Below are 20,395 nucleotides of genomic sequence, written 5' to 3' on the forward strand. Positions count from 1 at the left end.
TAAACTTCTTAAATGTGGTTTTGTGCAGTATGAGGTGTGTAGTTTTAGAATTATGTCACTTTTGGGTATTTTGTATCACCTTGGCCTCTCAAAGTCACTTCAAATGTGATGTGGTCCCAATGAAAAATGGTTTTGTAAATTTTGTTGGAAAATGAGAAATTGCTGATGAACTTTGACCCCTTCTTTGTAACAAAAACAAATTATGTTTGAAAAGTTGCGCTGGTGTAAAGTAAACATGCGGGAAATGTTATTTAGTTACTATCTTGTGTGACATAGCACTCGGATTTATGGGTATAAAATTTCAAATTGAAAATTGCAATATTTTCCCCAAATTTCCGATACTTTCACAAGTAAACGCAACAAATATTGTCCTAAATTTACCACTATAATAAAGTATATGACACAAACAATCTCAGAATCACCGGGATCCGCTGAAGCGTAAAGCCGTAAAGTGACACTGGTCAGAATTTTAAAGTTTGGAATGGTCAGGACTGTGAGAACAGGCTGGGTGTGAAGGGGTTAAAATCCCATACCCATTTGTGCCCAATGTAGACAATTTGTTACCTATTTACTGCAAGGTATTATTAAATGAAAATGTGTTCTTTTTATGACACAATAAGTCAGGTTTTGTGTAAAACCAAGAAGAGAAACAAAACAATAAGTGAGTGCAGAAGAACGCGCCTCCATGCTGCCAGAATGACAATGACTCCAGCTCTGTGGCACTGCATGCTCTGTCGGCCATGAGAGGGTTAACCCGGCTGTGTGCGGAGAATGCAGGGCTGAGCCTCAGCACTAGACACTATTTGCATTCATGAAAACTTCCTGGTTATGTACAGGTGAAGATCAGACAGTGAGGGAAGGAGGAGGCTCCCTGCCCAGACCGGGAGAAGACGCCCGGTGCCCACACTCATTAATGCCAGGCAGGCAGTCCGGAGAGCCCGGCCACCATGAGTGACAAGTCCAGCTTCCTGCATATTGGGGACATCGTGTCCCTCTATGCTGAGGGCACAGTATGCGGCTTCATCAGCACCCTGGGGTAAGTGTGCCAGCTGCCTGCCAGTGTGGGGGACAGTGGGGGGTGTAAAGCACTAGGAAAAGTTTGGGAGAGTGATGTCATGGCATGGAGTATGATCCCAGTAGTATTTGCCCCTTACACATGGTGTGATTTCTCAGATTTGGCGAGCATGTGCCCATAGCGATGGTGGCCGAACCCTAACTGCACTTCTGAAAGTTCCCGTCATTATAAAATGTCAATTATTATTCAGAATATTGCCCTGAATGATGAGCTCCAGAGAGGAGGTGCCGATGGTGGCCGGACTGGTGGCCGGACTGGTGGCCAGACTGGTGGCGTGTTGGCACTCTGGGCTGCCAGTGCCATTGACACTGCAGGAGATTTTTATACAACTGTTGCTTGTCGTAGGGGAATAAGTGCAGGGCTCCTAGAATGTGTGACTTGTAGATCTGCAGGCTGGTGTCCGGCATATTAACAATGATCAGATGCAATGTGCCACAAGGCAAATACTTGACCTCGTCACCATGTAGCCATAGCCTAAGACAGACACGTGCTACAAACCATTTCATGCAGTGCATATTAATATACTTGTGTAAGTCCCAAGGAAGAATAGCTCATCAATATCAAAGTAATGGACAGTACTTAATAGGCTTGGCTCACCATATTGGCTGCTTTAGAGGTCAGTCGGTTTGAGCACAGACTGTCCATAGGTCTCCGACCTGTACCCGTCATATATGCCTATGAGAATGTGGCATTCTGGCTGCACATTGTAGCCCGCTGGGATGTGTGAAGCAGCCCTAAAAGTTTGATCACCTGTCCACAGGATGGGTGACCGATGTCCTATTATAATTATTGGAGGTCCGATCGCTGGGATGTAGTGAAGTGCGCAGGAATCTCTGTCAGTCCCATGTACAAAGAATGCACACATGCCCATATTATGCCATAATCAGGCCCAAAGCTTTTCAGTTATTTCGAGTCACCTCTTGCATTTCAATCTGTCACCCCTCTAGAGCTGAGAGCTGGATCTTGACATGGAAGGTATAATACCACAGTGTATAGTGTTATAAAAACCATAAAAGCTGTTGTGGCTGGCCCCAAAGTCACAACAGAAAAAAGCACATGCAATAAGGGTCAAAACTAGACTGTAATACTAATAAAGGTACAGTAAGGGATGACTAATAAAGGTACAGTAAGGGATGAGGTAGCATGACACTAGTGCTCATCCCTGACTGCAGTGCTCCATTGGTGCACTGTGATAAATATATATATACGCACTTATTGTTATAGCGCAGAGTGCAAAGTGCCTTCAACAATTGGAGTTAACCATTGGAGACTTTGGGCACAGGTAAAAGTAACAGTATGTAAGCATAAAAAAATTGATGGACCCCCTAGTCCCTGTTGGGTCTTTAGACTTCATCCTAGTTAGCCTTATGAATATTGCAGCCTTGGGTGTACACAGTGTTGCTTCATTCAAAGTCTATGGAATGAAAAAGAGCTGAGTGCAGTGACCAAATGTTCTCTTCAGACTAGACTTTAGATGGAGCGTCAGGCCTGGTCCCAGGAGTTTGGCTTCCAGAGATCAGTCATTAGCCTGTGGAGGGAAGAAAGATTTTCATCGTGGGAAAACCCCTATAAAATACTATTTAAGTGGAGAAGGTGTTAGCCTAAAAAATGCTCAAGCTATCAATAATGGGAACTCTGTGGGTAGTTTGGAGATAGTGGGTGACCTGCGCTGCTGTGTGTAACCGATCAAGGAGTCAGAATCAGGCAAAAGTATTAGTAGTGCGGTTTATTCTCTACGTGATGATCTCCGAAGAAGAAGTTGGAATACTTTGAAACGCGTAGACAATAAACCGCCTTACTACTACTTTTAATTCTAACTCCTTGATCGGATACCCACCAGCAGTGCAGGTCACTGCTATCTCTACACTACCCGCATTACCACGCTGGATCTGCCAACCTGTGGAGCTGCAGCAGCTGGAGGCCTGTTTGATACCCTTTAATCTGGATAATACCCTATTGTGCATTCCTTGCTCCCTTAGACAATTAACAAGTGTTATAATTGTAGGTAAGAGTAGTATAAAGCACTGTAAGGTTAAAAAACTGAGTGGGAATACGGCTTTTTTGGAAAAGTATGTAGGTGTTAACATTCTGCAGTGCAACCGCACAGTGAGTAAACAGTGAGTATTCGCCAATATTTGGACAGAGCACTGCACAATGAGTTTACAGGGTGCGGTGCTGCGATAGTGTGCCATAAAACACATGCACATATAACTATGGATCACTATATAACTGCTCCTGTGTGTCTTACATTGCAACTGTACTTTCTGAAGACTTTTAGGTGGGCTTTGCACACTACGACATCGCAGGTGCGATGTCGTTGGGTTCACATTGAAAGTGACGCACATCCGGCATCGCTCTCGACATCGTAGTGTGTAAAGCCTAGATGATACGATTAACGAGCGCAAAATCGTCGTAATCGTATCATCGGTGCAGCGTCGGCGTAATCCATAATTACGCTGACGCGACGGTCCGATGTTGTTCCTCGTTCCTGCGGCAGCACACATCGCTGTGTGTGAGGCCGCAGGAGCGAGGAACATCTCCTACCGGCGTCACCGCGGCTTCCATAGGATATGCAGAAGGAAGGAGGTGGGCGGGATGTTTACATCCTGCTCATCTCCGCCCCTCCGCCGCTATTGGCCGCCTGCCGTGTGACGTCGCTATGACGCCGCACGACCCGTCCCCTTAGGAAGGAGGCGGGTCGCCGGACAGAGCGATGGTCGCAGGGCAGGTGAGTGCATGTGAAGCTGGCGTAGCGATAATTTTCGCTACACCAGCTATCACACGATATCGTATCTGCGACGGGGGCGGGGACTATCGCGTGCGACATCGCAGCATCGGCTTGCGATGTCGCAACGTGCAAAGCCCGCCTTAGTCATAATGATATGTCTGGATACTAAGAACCCCACTGATTGCTAAAATGAAGCACCAGAAGCTTGTGATGTGGGGTCATTGTCAATAGACCTGTCTTCACCTGAGAAGAGCAACTTGAAGAACTTCTGCCTCTTGATCGGTTCTAAGCTATCATTATTATATTTCAAAAATGTCATGAAAGGGCGGTTACTCTTTAAGAATGTTATATTGTGTGTGACTATGTATTAATGTATTGGTGAGACTGTCTGCAGAATCCTGATATTAAAGGGAATGTCACCAGGTTTTTGCTTCTACATTTAACAGCAGATTGTTGTAGCGGCAGGTACCCTGATTCCAGCAATGTATCACTTACTGGGTTGCTTTATGTCATTCTGATAAAATCAATGTTTTTCTACTGCAGATCTAGCAGTTTTCTGAATGTTGAATTCCATATAATCCTGCCCCCATCACTGATTGGCAGTGTTCTGCCCATGTACAGTGTACACAGAAAGCTGCCAATCAGTGTTGGGACTGGGTTATACAGAGCCGATGAAAATGCTTGACTACCTGGCAGCAGGTCTACTAGTTATTTAGTGATAATCTCATACTCATAAAACAGTAATTTTATCAAAACTACAATAAGCAGCTGTCACGGGTGTGTCACATGTGACAGGAACTACAAAATATATATGGCTGCACACTAAAATGCTAACAATGACTAAGGGAAATTACTGCTATGGGAATATTTGAAAAAAAAAAAAAGAGATATTTAGCATATGTATTGGCCAATGCATGTGAGCCTGGTCACCACGGCAAGGTAATTTCTGTATAACGAGAACCCAACCTGAAATGCTACTATCTGGATTAAAAACCTCCATGTCTACCAAGTTGTCTACCAGGAAAATAAAGTTGAAAATCCCTTACTGGAAGCTGGGGCCTAGGTTGTTGGTCCCTATAACATAACCACTTTCATTAACCCAGTAGCATTTCATATTAAGTTACATCAGGTTCTTAGGATCCATAATGTTTTCCACAGGACACTGCTCAAAAAGTATGTGGAACCTTCGGAGCCATCCCCCTTTGCTGCCGGCTCCAACTGGTTGATGGTAATTTGGAGTTCCAAATATCTAAAATTGTTGACTCTCATCTTCTGCGTCGTTCCCTTCAATACTTGGTGCACTGGAAGGGTTACAGACCAGAGAAGAGGATGTGGGTCCCAGCAACGGATGTGAATGCCTTAATATTGGTTCATTAATTTCATGCTGCCCATCCAGATAGGCCTGGTCCTCAGCGGGCTCAGCTATAGAAAAAAATAACTCATGAGTCTAAAGCGGGCTTTACACGCTACGACATCGCTAATGCGGAGTCGTTGGGGTCACGGATTTTGTGACGCACATCCGGCCGCATTAGCGATGCCGTTGCGTGTGACATCGATAAGCGATTTTGCATCGTTGCAAAACCGTGCAAAATCGCTAATCGGCGACACGGGGGTCCATTCCCAATTATCGTTACTGCAGCAGTAACGAGGTTGTTCGTCGCTCCTGCGGCAGCACACATCGCTGCGTGTGACGCCGCAGGAGCGAGGAAGCTCTCCCTACCTGCCTCCCGGCCGCTATGAGGAAGGAAGGAGGTGGGCAGGATGTTACGTCCCGCTCATCTCCGCCCCTCCGCTGCTATTGGGCGGCGGTTCAGTGACGTTTCAGTGACGTCGCTGTGACGCCGCACGGACCGCCCCCTTAGAAAGGAGGCGGTTCGCCGGTCACAGCGACGTCGCCGGACAGGTAAGTAGTGTGACGGGTCTGGGCGATGTTGTGCGGCACGGGCAGCGATATGCCCGTGTCGCGCAACAGATGGGGGCGGGTACCCACACTAGCGATATCGGGACCGATATCGCAGTGTGTAAAGTAGCCTTAAGTATATTCCGCACAAGCTACCCAGTCTGACTAACAGTTGTAGCATGTGCTGATCAGGGTGAGATCTCAGCAGCAGGAAGGAGGGACACTAGGAAGCAGTCAATCAGGCTAGGTAGGTGGATATTGTGGTATACTTTCATAATGCATCATATAGCCATTCTGCCAAGTAGTTCCAGTATTCGTTCACCTGGCTTTGCAGGTCTAAAGGCTGCTTTACACCAGACAATCTATCGTGCGATAGATCGTCGGGGGTTACGGTTTTTGTGACGCACATCCGGCATCGCTGGCGATGCCGGCCTGTGTGACACATCCTAGCGACGCAGTATCGCTCATAAATCGTGAGTCGGGTACTGCTCGCTAGGTTCCATAATATCGTTTAATTTAGTTGACCATCGTTTCCGTGGTAGCACACGCCGCTCCGTGTGACACCACGGGAACGATGAGCAGCTCACCTGCCTCCCGCGGCCGCCGCCGGCTCTATGTGGAAGGAAGGAGGTGGGCGGGGTGTTTACGTCCCGCTCATCTCCGCCCCTCTGCTTCTATTGGCCGGCGGCCGTGTGACGTCGCTGTGACGCCGAACGTCCCTCCCACTCCAGGAAGTGGACGTTCGCCGCCCACAGCGAGGTCGCACGAGAGGTAAGTATGTGTGACGGGGGTTACTAACTTTGTGCGACACGGGCAGCGATTTGCCCGTGACGCAAAAAGGACGGGGGCGGGTACGATCGATTGTGAAATCGCACAATCGGTCGTACCGTGTAAAGCAGCCTTAAGGCTCTGTGCGCACTAGTGCGTTTTACCCGCGGAGTTACCCGCGGATTTGCCGCGGAAATTTCTTGAGAAATGTCTGCAATCTTTGTGCAGACATTTCCCAGCAAATTCTATGAGAAAAAAAATAGCTGTGCGCACTGTGCGGATTTTTCTCAAGAAATTTCCTTGAGAAGAATTTCTCGAGAAAATTTCTTGAGAAAATGAGCATGTCAATTCTTTTCCGCAGGTACCCTGTGGATTTCGGCAGTACAGCCTGCAAAATCCGCAGGGAACCACCCGCGGGAAAATCGCGGCAAATTCGCGGCTATTCCGCGGCTAATCCGCTGCAAATCCGCGGCTAATCCACATGCGGATTTGGTGCGGATTTTTTCCGGAGGTCCGGAAATCTTTCACTCCCAGAAGTTTCTCAAGAAATTTTCTTGAGAAACTTCACATTTCTAGTGCGCACATAGCCTTAGATAACTATTAAGCTATAATTATTAACTATTCCACCCAAGTACAGGCGCTCATGCATTATGGCGGAGTCAATCATCATGGCAGAGCCACACATTAAAGGGAAGGTGTTGTAAAAAATATATATTTTTTCAATAACTGAAAAAATATAAAGCATTTAAATAATATTATTTGTTTTTAATGGAGAAAAATATAAAAAAAATAAAAGTGTGATTTTTTCCACTCTTAAACACTAGGGGGAGCAGCTGCTAAAATCCTACTGTAGAGCTACTGTAGAACTAGCTCACATTACAACAGCAGTAAAAGTGGGTGGAATCTACTTTCCTATGTGATGTCACCTCCCCCTTCCAATCTGGGTGTTTCCAAAAGGATAAGAGAAGATGAAGTTTAGGATCACAGTGTGGAGCCATTTTGTTGGTGGCCGCAAACTGATCCTAATATCTAAAGTGTCACTAAGGCCAGCTGCATAGTGCTCCACTGTATCCCGCACCGCACTGTATCCCAATGCCCCACTGACTGTATCACAATGCCCCACTGACTCTATCCTAATGCACCGCTGGCTGTATCCCAATGCCCTGCAGGCTGTATCCAAATGCCCCGCTGGCTGTTTCCCAATACCTCGCTGACTATATCCCAATGCCCCGCTGACTGTTTCCCAATGCCTTACTGACTGTTTCCCAATGTCCCGCTGACTGTATTTCAATGCCCAGCTGACTGTATCCCAATGCCCCGCTGACTGTTTCCCGACGTCTTACTGACTGTTTCCCAATGCCCCACTGACTGTTTCCCAATGCCTCACTGTATCTTGCACCTCCATATACTGTGCTGCCGGCCAGGATCGGAGGTCCGAGGTGACTTGCGGCGAGGAGGGGTGATCTTCAGCCCGAGTGGCACTGCACTGCAGATGTCACACCGCGCTCACCGCTTCCAGCCGCATACACTCACCTCAGACCTGCACTCCCGGCAGCCTGTCCTGTCAGCGATCACATTACATAGCAACGAGGAGCGGAAGCCCAAGGTTAACACACGCAAGGAGGGGCAGGTGAGCAGCAGGGGAGGGGGGTGTGAGCGGAGTTGGTTGGTGAATGGCAGAGTGTGGGGGGTGAATGGCAGAGTGCAGGGGGTGAAGGGCAGAGTGTGGGGGTGACCATCAGAGTGGGGGGGTGAGCGGCAGAGTGGGGAGCAGCACGCCAGGATCAGTTATGGTGCAATCACCACTGCCCGGCATCGATACTCACCCCATCCATCCCGGCAGATGACAGGGGGAAAGTGGAGCACACAGCATACGCTGTGAGTTCCACAGAGATGGCGCCAATCTCCTCCCTCTGTTGTAATCTGGACAGCCCAGGGGGTGTCTCAAGTTCACAGCAGGGAGCTCTCCTGTCTTATGTATATGGGTCAGAGTCCAACTATCAGAGTCAATTCCCTTGGGGCTGACATAAAGGAAGTAACTGTCGTTACTCACAGCAAATCCAAGATGTCAGCCCCCAGTGCTTCAGTAAAACTAGAATTAAATAAAAACTAAATAAACAGTGAGTTTAATTTTGTATTAAAAATACTTGATTCCATAATCACTATTATTAATACAAAAATAACAAAATCACGACACCTTACCTTTGAATACACCTTCCTACCTGCTTGTTTTCGCTCAATCTCCACCCTCCCTTCTTCTGTGATTGATGGCTCTAGCTTTATAGAGCCAGAGAATAACAGAGATAGCTGGGAAGCAAGGAAGTGGGAAGGTGTGGGAACCTGTCAGGTCCCCTCTGCCCGCCAATGCCCTAATTCCCTGCCTAACCAGCCCTGTATAATGTTATTGACTAAATCAATGTTAAAAAAAGCATTTATAAAGTGCGCTGTTCCTATGCTAATTAGGGCCTTGGCTAGTGGAGGGGCATTATTTCCCCAGACTAGTTGGCCCTCTTTCCATGGGTGTAAGAAAATGGTTTTCATAACCCGGCATCACTGCAGCTCCTTGAAATCTTGAGCATGTGCGTGGCTCATTTTGGCAGTGTCATTGAGCCTCTGAAGCCGGGTGTACGCGTCTTGGCTTCAGAGAGGTGCACTGTGCATGATCAAATAAAAAGCTTCTGCACTTCCGATCATGCGCAGTGCGCATGTGCAAGATTTCCAGGTGCTGCGGTGACGCCGGCTTATGGAAATCATGTTACCATGCCCACCGGTGTGTGATAACATGTAAAGAGGGCCAAATAACCTGGGAAAACCATGCCCCTTTGACCAGGCCCTAATTAGCAGAGGAACAGCGCACTTCATAAATGCTTTTTTTCCACATTGATTTTAGTATATAGCATTGTATGGGTCTGGGTAGGCAGGGAATTTTGGCATACACATGTGAATACTACATTGTTGGAAGGCAGAGGAGACCTGACAGATTCCCTTTAAATGATTAACCCCACTATAATGCACCAAGCGCCTGTATTTGGTTTGAACAGTCATTCTATGCTGACAAAGTCCCTTTAAGGGTCATTTGCCTTGGGTTATATTATATCTAATTCCAGCCTTAGGCTTTTAAGACCCTATAAATACAGGTCTTGCAGGTCTTTTCTAGATAATACTGCACAGCTGTATATACTCTACAGCAGATTTTACAGCAGGCTATGTGCGCACTAGAAAAGTGATTTTTCTCAAGAAAATTTCTTGAGAAACTTCTGGGAGTTGAAGATTACCGCACCTGCGGTAAAAAAACTCACCAAATCCGCGGGAAAAACGCATGCGTTTTTGCCGCGGATTTACCGCGGTTTTACCGTGGGTTGGTCCCTGCGGTTTTTTTATGCTGTAACTACTGCAATAAATAATATAGATAATAGATAGATAATCGATAGACAGATAATGGATAGAGGGAAAGATGGCTAGATGAATAGATAGATAGATAATAGATAGATAGATGAGAAAGACCTATATAATGTCCCACCCCCCTGCATATTCTAACCTGGCACCCTTTAGTGACTTTCATGTGGCACTAAAGGGTGCCTAGCCTTGTATTTAGCCATAAAATAAATAAATAATTAAAAAAAAAAACACGTGAGGTCCCCCCATCTTTTGTAGCCAGCTAGGGTAAAGCAGATGGCTGCAGCCTGCAGACCACAGCTGGCAGCTTCACCATGGCTGGTAATCCAAAACAGAGGGCACCCCACGCTAATATTTTATATTAAATAAATAATTTAAAACAAAAAACGTGGGGTCCCCCCAAAATTGGATCACCAGCCAAGGTAAAGCGGACAGCTGTGGTCTGATATTCTCAGACTAGGGAGGTCCACTGTTATTGGACACTCCCCAGTCTAAAAATAGCAGGCCGCAGCCGCCCCAGAAGTGGCGCATCCATTAGACGTGCCAATCCTGGCGCTTCGCCCCAACTCATTCCATTGCCCTGATGCGTTGGCAAACGAGGTAATATATGGGGTTGATGCCAGATGTGTAATGTCACCTGGCATCAAGCCCTGGGGTTCGTGATGTCACGCGTCTATCAGATACCCGACATCACCAACCCAGTCAATAAGAAATAAAAAAATAGACAACAAAAAAAGTTTTATTTGAAAAAACACTCCCCACATTCCCTATTTCACCAATTTATTGAAAAGAACAATCAATTCCACGTCCGGCGTAATCCAATAAGGGGGGTCCCATGGCGATCAATACCATAGTCACTGTCCCATTCAATGAAGAACAGAATGTTCCCCATTGGCTGGGAGAGCAATGCAGTGACCTGAGCTACCATCAATAGCCCAGGTCACTACAGGGGATGACGAGCGCTGCTGTCAGGAGGATAGATGAGATCATTACCTGCTGTGATGATCTCCTGCAGTCCTGCCATCAGCGCTGTCACTGCATTCTATGCCCGCCGCGTTGTCAGCAGTATCGCGAGAGCCCGTGACGTCACCGCTAGTGACAGTCTTGGGCCGCTCGCGAGATGGGCATAGACAGCAGTGACCGCGGTGACGTCAGAAGGCAGGAGATCGTCACATCAAGTAATAATCTCATCTCACCTCCTGACAGCAGCGCCTGTCATCCCCGCGGCTGCACGCACTGCTGTGTGTCAGTGTCTGCCTGCGCTGCAGGGTGACAAGCTGCTGACACTGCGGGCAGACACTGACACACTGCAGGGCAGGCAGCCGCGGGGCTGGAGCGGGACACAGACTGCACGGGCACCCGCCAGACGTCACACGGAATTGCTTCTGTGCGGCGTCCAGGGAGTCTGATGTGTGTGTTTACTCTGCTCCGCTTCCTCTTCTGTCATAATGACATCACTTCCTGCAAAACCGCAGGCAGCGATGTACATTACCGCAGGTAAATCGCGGCTATACCGGGGGTATACCGCACATCATTTGCTACCTGCGGTATACCCCCGGGATTTCGCGATTACATTACAGTGAATGGAGTGATATTCCGGGGGTATACCGCAGGTACTTGCGGAAAATAATGGACATGCACATTTTCTCAAGAAAGTTTCTTGAGAAAAATCCGCAGTGTGCGCACAGCTATTTTTTGTTCCGATAGGTTTTGCTGGGAAATGTCTGCAGAAAGATTTCAAACCTTTCTCAAGAAATTTCTGCAGCAAAACCGCGGGTAAATTCGCGGGTAAAATGGCTAGTGCGCACATAGCCTAAAGTAGAATTTGTCTAGCTGAAGACTATTAGATGCTCACAATGTCCTAGGCAAGTTATTACTAAGGGATAAAGTGTTGCAGGCTAATGCAGAGTATTTTGAAAAAGAAACAAGCACAGTATAGTATACGTACATGTAAGCGTCGGACTGATGGATCTACGCAGCTTTCTGCTATTGTACACTCTAGAGTCTACATTGTAATGTCAGAGGGTTGTGTATATAAGCCATGTATTCTGTAAAATGCGAGCGTTCATTAACTAGTATGTGTACATATATAGTATAGGTACGTGTGAACATTGGACTGGTGGATCTGCACGTTTTTCTGCTATTGTACAATCCACATTGTAATATTAATACCTTGTGCACATAAGCCATGTATTCTCTAAAGTGCGAGCTCCCATTAACCAGTATGTGTACATATATAGTATACGTACATGTGAACATTGGTGTGATGGATCTGTGTATCTTTCTGCTATTTTACACTCCACACTATAATGTCAGCAGATTGTGCACATAAACCATGTATTCTGTAAAGTGCGAGCTCCCATTAATCTGTATGTGTTCGGTACAATGCCTTCATTGTGATCTATATTTACTACAAGCAGACAGGTATGTTCAGTTACGCTTCTTTTCTCCTTATTTGGCACCTGAATGGCCGGTAAATTCTCCGCGGCCTGTTGAGAAAATCTCTCTCTGTATAGTGGTGCCATAGATGCTTCTTGAATGGGTTAAGGAAAGTTCTGTCTCTGTGCCTTGAAGATAAAGAGAGGAAATGAAGTGGGGGGACCAGGGGGGAGAAAGAGGCAGGGGACTGTGTGTTCCTTCGCCTGTCATCCTAGTCATTGCCATAGGGATCAGCACAACCCATTTTTGTAGCTGTGACATTTTGTTGATCTTAAGAAATCAACTTTTATTTGTTAAATCATTGGGTCCAGAAATGGAAGAATCTACCGAATGTGAGCTATTGAAGGCATGGTACACGTTACTTACTATGTGACGACATTACTGCCAATTTCTTCATAGATGTTACAGACGTTTAGGGGTTGTGGTGGTCGGAGAATACGGACTGTCATAAATGGCCCTGCATTTGCAGAATAAACTGGCCGGAAAGCAGGAAACATGATCATTCCCTACAGGACCATTAACCATTTAATAGAATAGCTGAGAAGACTGTAGGCTCAAGCTTTACCCTTGTTCTAGTGTTTTTTATTGCTCTTTAGTCATGTAAGTGCATCGTTGCATAAATTGGTTGACGCTCCTTTGTCAATGAAGCCAAGCTTAGCAGGTTTCACCATCATGGAAGAATGGAAGGAATTCTTAGAATAATCACTATAATTCACCACGTCTTTAATTTGTGTTTGAGCATCAGCTTATCTCACATACAGTAGAGCCTTGGATTACAAACATAATTGGTTCCGGGACTGTGCTCTTAAACCAAGTTATTCTTATATCAAAGCGAATTTTCCCATAGGAAATAATTGAAACACAGACAATTCATTCCACAACTCAAAAATATTTGCTGTATTTATACAAACTCATTACAGTAATACAAAATAATGTACTGTACTCATATAAAATGATTACAGTACAGTAATACAAAGTACTTTACAGTAAAGTAAAAAACATAAACAAATTAAACTGCACTTTAGCTTACAATAAAATTGTGGATGTTCGACAGGTACAGTACAAGTATTGTGCTGTACTGGGTAGCCAAAAGAAAGTACAATACTATATCCGCAAATGCAAATTGATAGATATGCTGTATAGTATATGCTGTACTGTACAATGGTATACTGTGTACAATATACAGTACACATGTACAGAAAGTTACGTACCTCCAGAGCGGGTCAGAGCGCGGTAAAAGGACAGAACCAGACGTGTACACGGTGAGTATTTGCTCTTCTTGCAAAGCATTGCTCTTAAATCAAATTACAAATTTGTAAAAAGCTTTGCTTGTCTTGCAAAACGCTCTCAAACCAAGTTACTCTTAAACCAAGGTTACACTGTATTCTGTACTAATAACCTGCTTCATGGTTGGATCCGTCATTTCTTCAGTATGTACATATGAGTAATAATCCACAGGAGGTTCCTTGGAGTTCCCATGAATAGATGATTCATTTACACACAGGACAAACTGTCATTGTTCAAATTCTACACTACAGAGATATTAAAGGGATTGTCCCATTTAACATTTTAAAGGGAAATCTGTTATGTGATTTTTACTACTCCATCTGAGAGCAACATGATGTATAGACAGAGACCCTGATTCAAGATGTATCACTTACTGGGCTGCAGACTATCATAATGATAAAATCACTAAAGTTATATTGTTATCTACTGCTGATCTACCAGATACTCAATTCTGAGCCACAGTTGAAACCAGAAGTTTACATACACTATCTAAAAAGACACACATGCATGTTTTTCTCACTATCTGACATTAAATAAAAATAAACCTTTCCTGTTTTAGGACAATTAGGAACCAAAATTATATAGATTTGCAAAATACCAGAATTATAATAGAGAGAGAATGTTTAAGGCTTTTTTTTTTACTTTCTGCAAAGTCAAAGGTTTACATACACTAATAGTACTACTATGCCTTTAAACAATATGGCACTGCCCATATGATAATGTCATGTCTTTGGAAACTTCTGATTTGGTTTAATGGCAACATCTGAGTTAATTAGAGACACACCTGTGCATGAATGTTAATCTCTTTATGACCAATGATGTACTGGTACGTCCTAAATCATGTCAGAATAATCACCGTCGGCTGCTGTGGTGAGCCGACGGTGATCCCTGCACATGTCTGCTGATTTGAACAGCAGACATGTGAAGCTAACAGGCAAGCGTGGATCCGCGATCCACCTGCACCTGTTGACCCCTTAGAGATTGCGCTGTCAAAATGTGACAGCGCAATTTATATGGACGCATTGGGGAGCACGCTGTTCCCCACTGCCATCAGTGGCCCCGTGACGTGATAATGGGGAGCCGATGGTTGCCAAGGTAGCAACGGGTCATGTGATGACTCCTGTCACTATCATGATGTATTTCCTGTTAGAGCCAACAGAACGCTGAATTTCTGCTGATCAGAGCTGTGCAGCTCTGATCTACAGAAATGAACAAGCGATCAGACTGCTGATCCTTATGGTCCCCTAGGGAGACTAGTAAAATAACAACAAAAGTAAAAAAAAGTTTAAAAAAACCTTAAAAGTTCAAATCACCTCTCTATTCGCCCCATTGACAATTAAACAATCAAAAAAAATAGAAATATACACATATTTGATGTTGCTGCATTCAGAAATGCCCGATCTATCAAAATATAAAATCAATTAATCTTAATTGGTATTAAGTGGTAAAAAATTCCAATTGACAAAATTACGTTTTTTGGTTGTCGTAAATTTTGCACAAAATGTAATAACAGGTGATCAAAATGGTGCATCTGTGCAAAAATTGTGCCGTTAAAAATGTCAGCTCGACACACAAGAAATAAGCTACCACTGAGCCCCATAACCCCTAAGATAAAAGTGAACCTATACATGTTTGGTATCTACAAACTTAAACAGATCTGAGGCATCACACCAACACATCAGCTTTACCATATAGTGACACGATGAATAAAATACCCCCAAAACAATCTTGCAATTGCACTTTTTTTTTGCAATTTTTCTGCACTAGGAGCAAAAACCAAAAACAGAAAATCACCCTATGTAATACTATTGTATGTTCTGAGGATTTCGATAGCGTTAGGGCAATGACAACCAGAGACGAGTTCTTGGTACAAATATGTTTATAACAGGTAACCACGATAGGTACACAACGGAACAAACACAGTAGAACAATAATACACGAAATACCTTCCCGAAACGGAGCGAAGGGAATTCCCGGGACCACGCACCGGACTCCCCCAGGGAGACCACCAAGAGCGAACCCCTATACAGGGACTGTCTGGCAATCACCCCGGAAGGCCTAAATGCGCAGCAGCCGGGACACAAGGGGCAAGTGGTAAAGTCCAGAAGTGTCCGTACGGGATGATAGTCCAGAGTGGTTACGAACCGGAAGGTACCGGGCAGAAGTGCTGACCGAAGATGGCAGACGGAGTCCGGGCACAGCTTGAAGAAAACGGGGTACGGTCCAGAGACGGTGTCGGTAGTCTTTCAGGAGGATCCAAAGGCAATCAAGAATTAGGAGCAGCAAAGCAGGAGCACACAGCAAGCAGTATACTCAGGCACTGGACTAGGCTTAGAGGCCTTTTAAGCAGCTGGACAGGAAGTAGGGCAACAGAACAGTAAACTCCATCTTAACCGAGGGCAAGCTCTTTCAAAAGAGAACTGGAAATCCCGGAAACCTGACATTACTCCCCCCCCAGAAACGGCCTCAGGACGGATTAGGGCCTGGCTTGTCCGGGTACCGCCGATGAAACTGAGCAATCTTCCGGGGTGCCCGAATGTTACCCACCGGTTCCCAGGAATCGTCCTCGGGGGCGTACCCCTGCCAACGTACCAGATACTGAAGCCGACGACGATGGAGCCGGGAGTCAATAATGTCCTCAACCACGAACTGCTCCTCGCCGTCAACCATCACAGGCGGAGGAGGAGGCACGACACGACCATGAAACGTATTAGGAGAAACGGGTTTGAGGAGAGAAACATGAAAGACCGGGTGTACCTTTAGATGGTGCGGTAACCGCAGCCGACAGGCCACAGGGCTCACGATCCCGGTGATCCTAAACGGACCGATGAATTTTTGTCCCAGCTTCTGCGAAGGAACACCCAATCTCAGGTTTTTGGTGGATAACCATACAGAGTCCCCTACCTTATACATGGGTGCCGGTCTCCGGTGAGTGTCTGCCGACCTCTTGTAACGCTCCTGAGCCGTAGCCACAGTGTCCTTTAGAACCTCCAGATTTTGTCGTAGCTCTGTCAATCTGTCCTCCACCGCAGGCACAGAAACCGCAACCGGTGACCTAGGCAAAACATTCGGATGGTAACCCAAGTTAGCGAAAAAGGGCGTTACCTTAGTGGAGCTGCTCTGAGTGTTGTTATACGAAAACTCCGCCAACGGAAGCATCTTCAACCAATCGTCCTGCAGATGGCTGACATAACATCGAAGGTATTGTTCCAGGGTTTGGTTAGTCCGTTCGGTTTGCCCATTTGTCTGAGGATGGTATGCAGAAGACAAACAGACATCAATCTGGAGTGCCGTACAAAACCCCTTCCAGAATCTAGACGTGAACTGCACGCCCCGGTCAGAGATGATCTCGTCTGGTACCCCATGTAATCGGAATACGTTCTGGATAACCAAATCCACTGTCTCTGCGGCTGAGGGAAGACCGGTACACGGAATAAAGTGAGCAGCTTTTGTCAACCGATCCACCACCACTAAAATGGTATTGTGACCGCCTGAGACTGGCAACTCCACAATAAAATCCATTGAGATAGAACCCCAAGGGCGAGATGGAACGGGTAACGGTTGGAGGAGTCCCGTAGGAGCCACACGAGGGACCTTGCACCGGGCACAAACCACACATGAGTGGACATAGTCCTTTACGTCCTTTAAACAGGTAGGCCACCAGAAAAAACGGCTCAGAAATTCCTGCGTCTTCTGTACCCCCCTATGACCGGCCAACACGGAGTCATGAACCAACTTGAGAACCCGAAGTCTTACGGCCTCCGGGACATAAATGCGTCGCTCTCTCAACCACACACCATTCCGAAGAACCAGAGTTACATCATTCGGGGGGGCAGCAAGAAATACGTCACCATCATAGGCCAGCTTGATGTCCTTCCACAAGTCCTGGTCCTGGATTACTCCAACGAAATTGGCATCCGATAACACGGTCTGAGACGGGGTTCCAGGCACGGAGTCCACGGCGTGGATTCGGGACAAGGCATCGGCTTTCCCATTACGTGAACCTGGACGGTATGTAACGATAAAATTGAACTGGTTAAGGAATAGGCTCCAACGGGCTTGCCGTGGAGACAGGCACCTGGCAGATTTAAGAAACTCCAGGTTACGATGATCTGTGAGTACTATCACTTGCTGCGCAGCTCCCTGTAAGTGGTGTCTCCATTCCTTAAAAGCTGAAATAATCGCCAACAATTCCTTGTCCGCAATGTCATAGTTCCTTTCTGCAGGGGACAACCGGCGAGAAAAGAAAGCACACGGATGCAAGAGACTCTTGTCCCCAGTCCTTTGAGAAAGGATTGCCCCTAATGCATAGTCGGAAGCGTCGACTTCCACGATAAAGGGAAGTGCGGGATTCGGATGTACTAATATTGGCGCTGAGGTAAAACATACCTTGAGATGATTGAAAGCTTCCTGGGCCTGGGCGGACCACACAAACTTCTGTCCTTTTTTGGTTAACAGAGTGATGGGACGGACGATCTCTGAAAAGTTACGGATAAAGCGTCGGTAAAAGTTGGCAAAACCGACAAAGCGTTGTACCTCTTTGATGTTTCCCGGTTCCGGCCAGTCTAGAATTGCTTGTATCTTGCCAGACTCCATGTTCAGTCCCTGAGGAGAGATGACATAACCTAAGAATTGTATTTGTGAGCAATGGAATTCGCATTTCTCCAGTTTAATGTACAGGTGGTTATCCCTCAGACGGGTCAGTACGGTCTTGACGTGCTCCTGGTGTTCCTGTAGGGAATCAGAAAAGATCAGGATATCATCCAGATAAATCACCATGAATTGGTCCATTATATCCCTAAAAATATCGTTAACTAGATGTTGGAAAGCCGCGGGAGCGTTACAAAGTCCAAAAGGCATCACTAGGTACTCATAATGTCCATACCGACATCGGAACGCGGTCTTCCACTCGTCTCCCGGACGTATGCGAAGTAGATTATATGCCCCACGGAGATCCAATTTAGTGAATATTTTTGCCTGTTGGACTCTCTCCAATAGCTCAGGAATCAACGGTAACGGATATCGGTTCCGGATGGTTATTTTATTCAGTTCCCGGTAGTCAATACAGGGTCTCAGAGTCCCCTCTTTCTTTTTCACGAAAAAGATGGGTGCCCCTGCTGGTGAGGTAGACGGGCGAATAAATCCCTTAGCTAGACTTTCATCGATGTACTCTTTTAGTGCTTCTAGCTCAGGTGCCGCCAACGGGTAGACATGCCCAAACGGGATCTCCGCCCCTGGGAGTAAGTCTATGGGGCAATCATACGGTCTATGCGGGGGAAGCCGATCGGCTTTTCTTTTGTCGCATATATCAGCGAAGTCATGATAAACCGGGGGTAAAACAGGTACCTGTACAGTGCCCTCCGCATTCGGTGTTACTGGAACCGGTACAGTTGGACTAATGGTCGGACCACTCTGCGGTGGGAAGGATATTTCCTTAGTCTCCCAATCGATGACTGGATTTGTAGACCGTAGCCACGGAATTCCTAGAATAATCGGAAAATGAGGAGAAGAAATCAACATGAAAACAAGAGTCTCATGCTGACCCGGCTTCATCACGCATTCTAGGGGTACTGTTTCCCGATCAACTGGTCCAGAAACTAACGGAGATCCGTCTACCGTCTCCATGGTAACCGGTGAGGCTCTTTGCTGAGTCCGGATACCGTGTTTCCTGGCAAAAGAAGAGTCCATGAAATTTCCCCCTGCCCCAGAGTCTATCATTGCCGATGTAGGTATTAGCTGTCCCTCCCACCGGATCTGAATGGGAAGCGAACAATGGGTATATTTCCCTTCTGAGTCCTGCGGTGATGTTGACATTACAGTCAAGGGAAATACCGCATCCAGGTGTCCACTTGCCTCAGAGATATCGGACTCTGCGTCCATGTTGTCACACTCTGCCATGGCTGCCAATACCTTATTTGGGCGATTTGGACGTCTCGGGCAGTCGATCAAGAAATGGTCCGATTGACCGCAATAGAAACATAAACGCTCACGGAGCCGGTGTTCACGACGTTCGTTGGTCTCTCGCTTTTGCAGAGAGTCCACTTGCATAGGAACGTCCTCGGCCTCCCGTGGCGTCCTGGGAGCGGGTTCTCTGGAAGGAAACGCAAGGTTGGTTACTTGGTTTACAGCTGCCCATTTTTCCTGTCTACGTTCCGTCAAGCGGGTATCAATACGCACACAGTGCTGGAGAAACAGTTCAAAATCCCCTGGAGATTCGGAACGGGCTAACTCATCCTTGATGGTACCGGACAAACCTTTTCTGAAAACAGACAATAATGCATTGTTTCCCCAGTCGGTGTCTACCACTAACCTCTTGAACTCAGTGGCGTATTCAACGACAGAACGCTTTCCCTGACGTAAGGAAAGGAGAGCCGATTCAGCGGTAGCACGGCGATTCGGATCATCAAACATTTGCGCCATTGCGGTCAGAAAGTCATCCAGGTGATTTAAACGGATATCCCGATTCTCTATCATAGGATTAGCCCAAGCCAGTGCTCGTGAGGTTAATAACATGAGTATACATAACACTTTTGACCGGTCAGAACGGTAATAATCAGCATGTACATCAAAAAACAGTATACATTGGTTGATAAATCCACAAAACTGACTACGATCACCATTGAAACGGAATGGGGGTAACCTAGGCATACCGGCAGCTGATACGGACGTAGTGGGGACGGCTTCCTGAGCCTCCACTCTGACTTGCAAATCCTGAATAGCCGGACCCAGTACCTGGTGATCATGGCCCAGCTGTGCCTCCACATCTCTAAGTTTAGTTTGTACCGCCTCCATCTCCTGCTGC

General features: G+C 46.3%; 1 protein-coding gene across 2 annotated transcripts in view; it reads left to right on the forward strand.

Moving 5' to 3' along the window:
• Positions 1 to 758: 758 nt before the first annotated feature.
• The window catches only part of ITPR3 (inositol 1,4,5-trisphosphate receptor type 3), a 483,832-nt gene continuing 464,195 nt past the window's right edge, over positions 759 to 20,395 (forward strand). For both annotated transcript variants that reach the window (XM_075335858.1, XM_075335859.1), the window contains exon 1: positions 759 to 1,036. In XM_075335858.1, the coding sequence (XP_075191973.1) occupies positions 948 to 1,036 (89 nt within the window). In that variant the 5' untranslated portion in view covers positions 759 to 947. The remainder of the gene's footprint in view (positions 1,037 to 20,395) is intronic.

Source organism: Anomaloglossus baeobatrachus, chromosome 2 (genome assembly GCF_048569485.1).
Source record: "Anomaloglossus baeobatrachus isolate aAnoBae1 chromosome 2, aAnoBae1.hap1, whole genome shotgun sequence".
Taxonomy (NCBI): Eukaryota; Metazoa; Chordata; class Amphibia; order Anura; family Aromobatidae; genus Anomaloglossus; species Anomaloglossus baeobatrachus.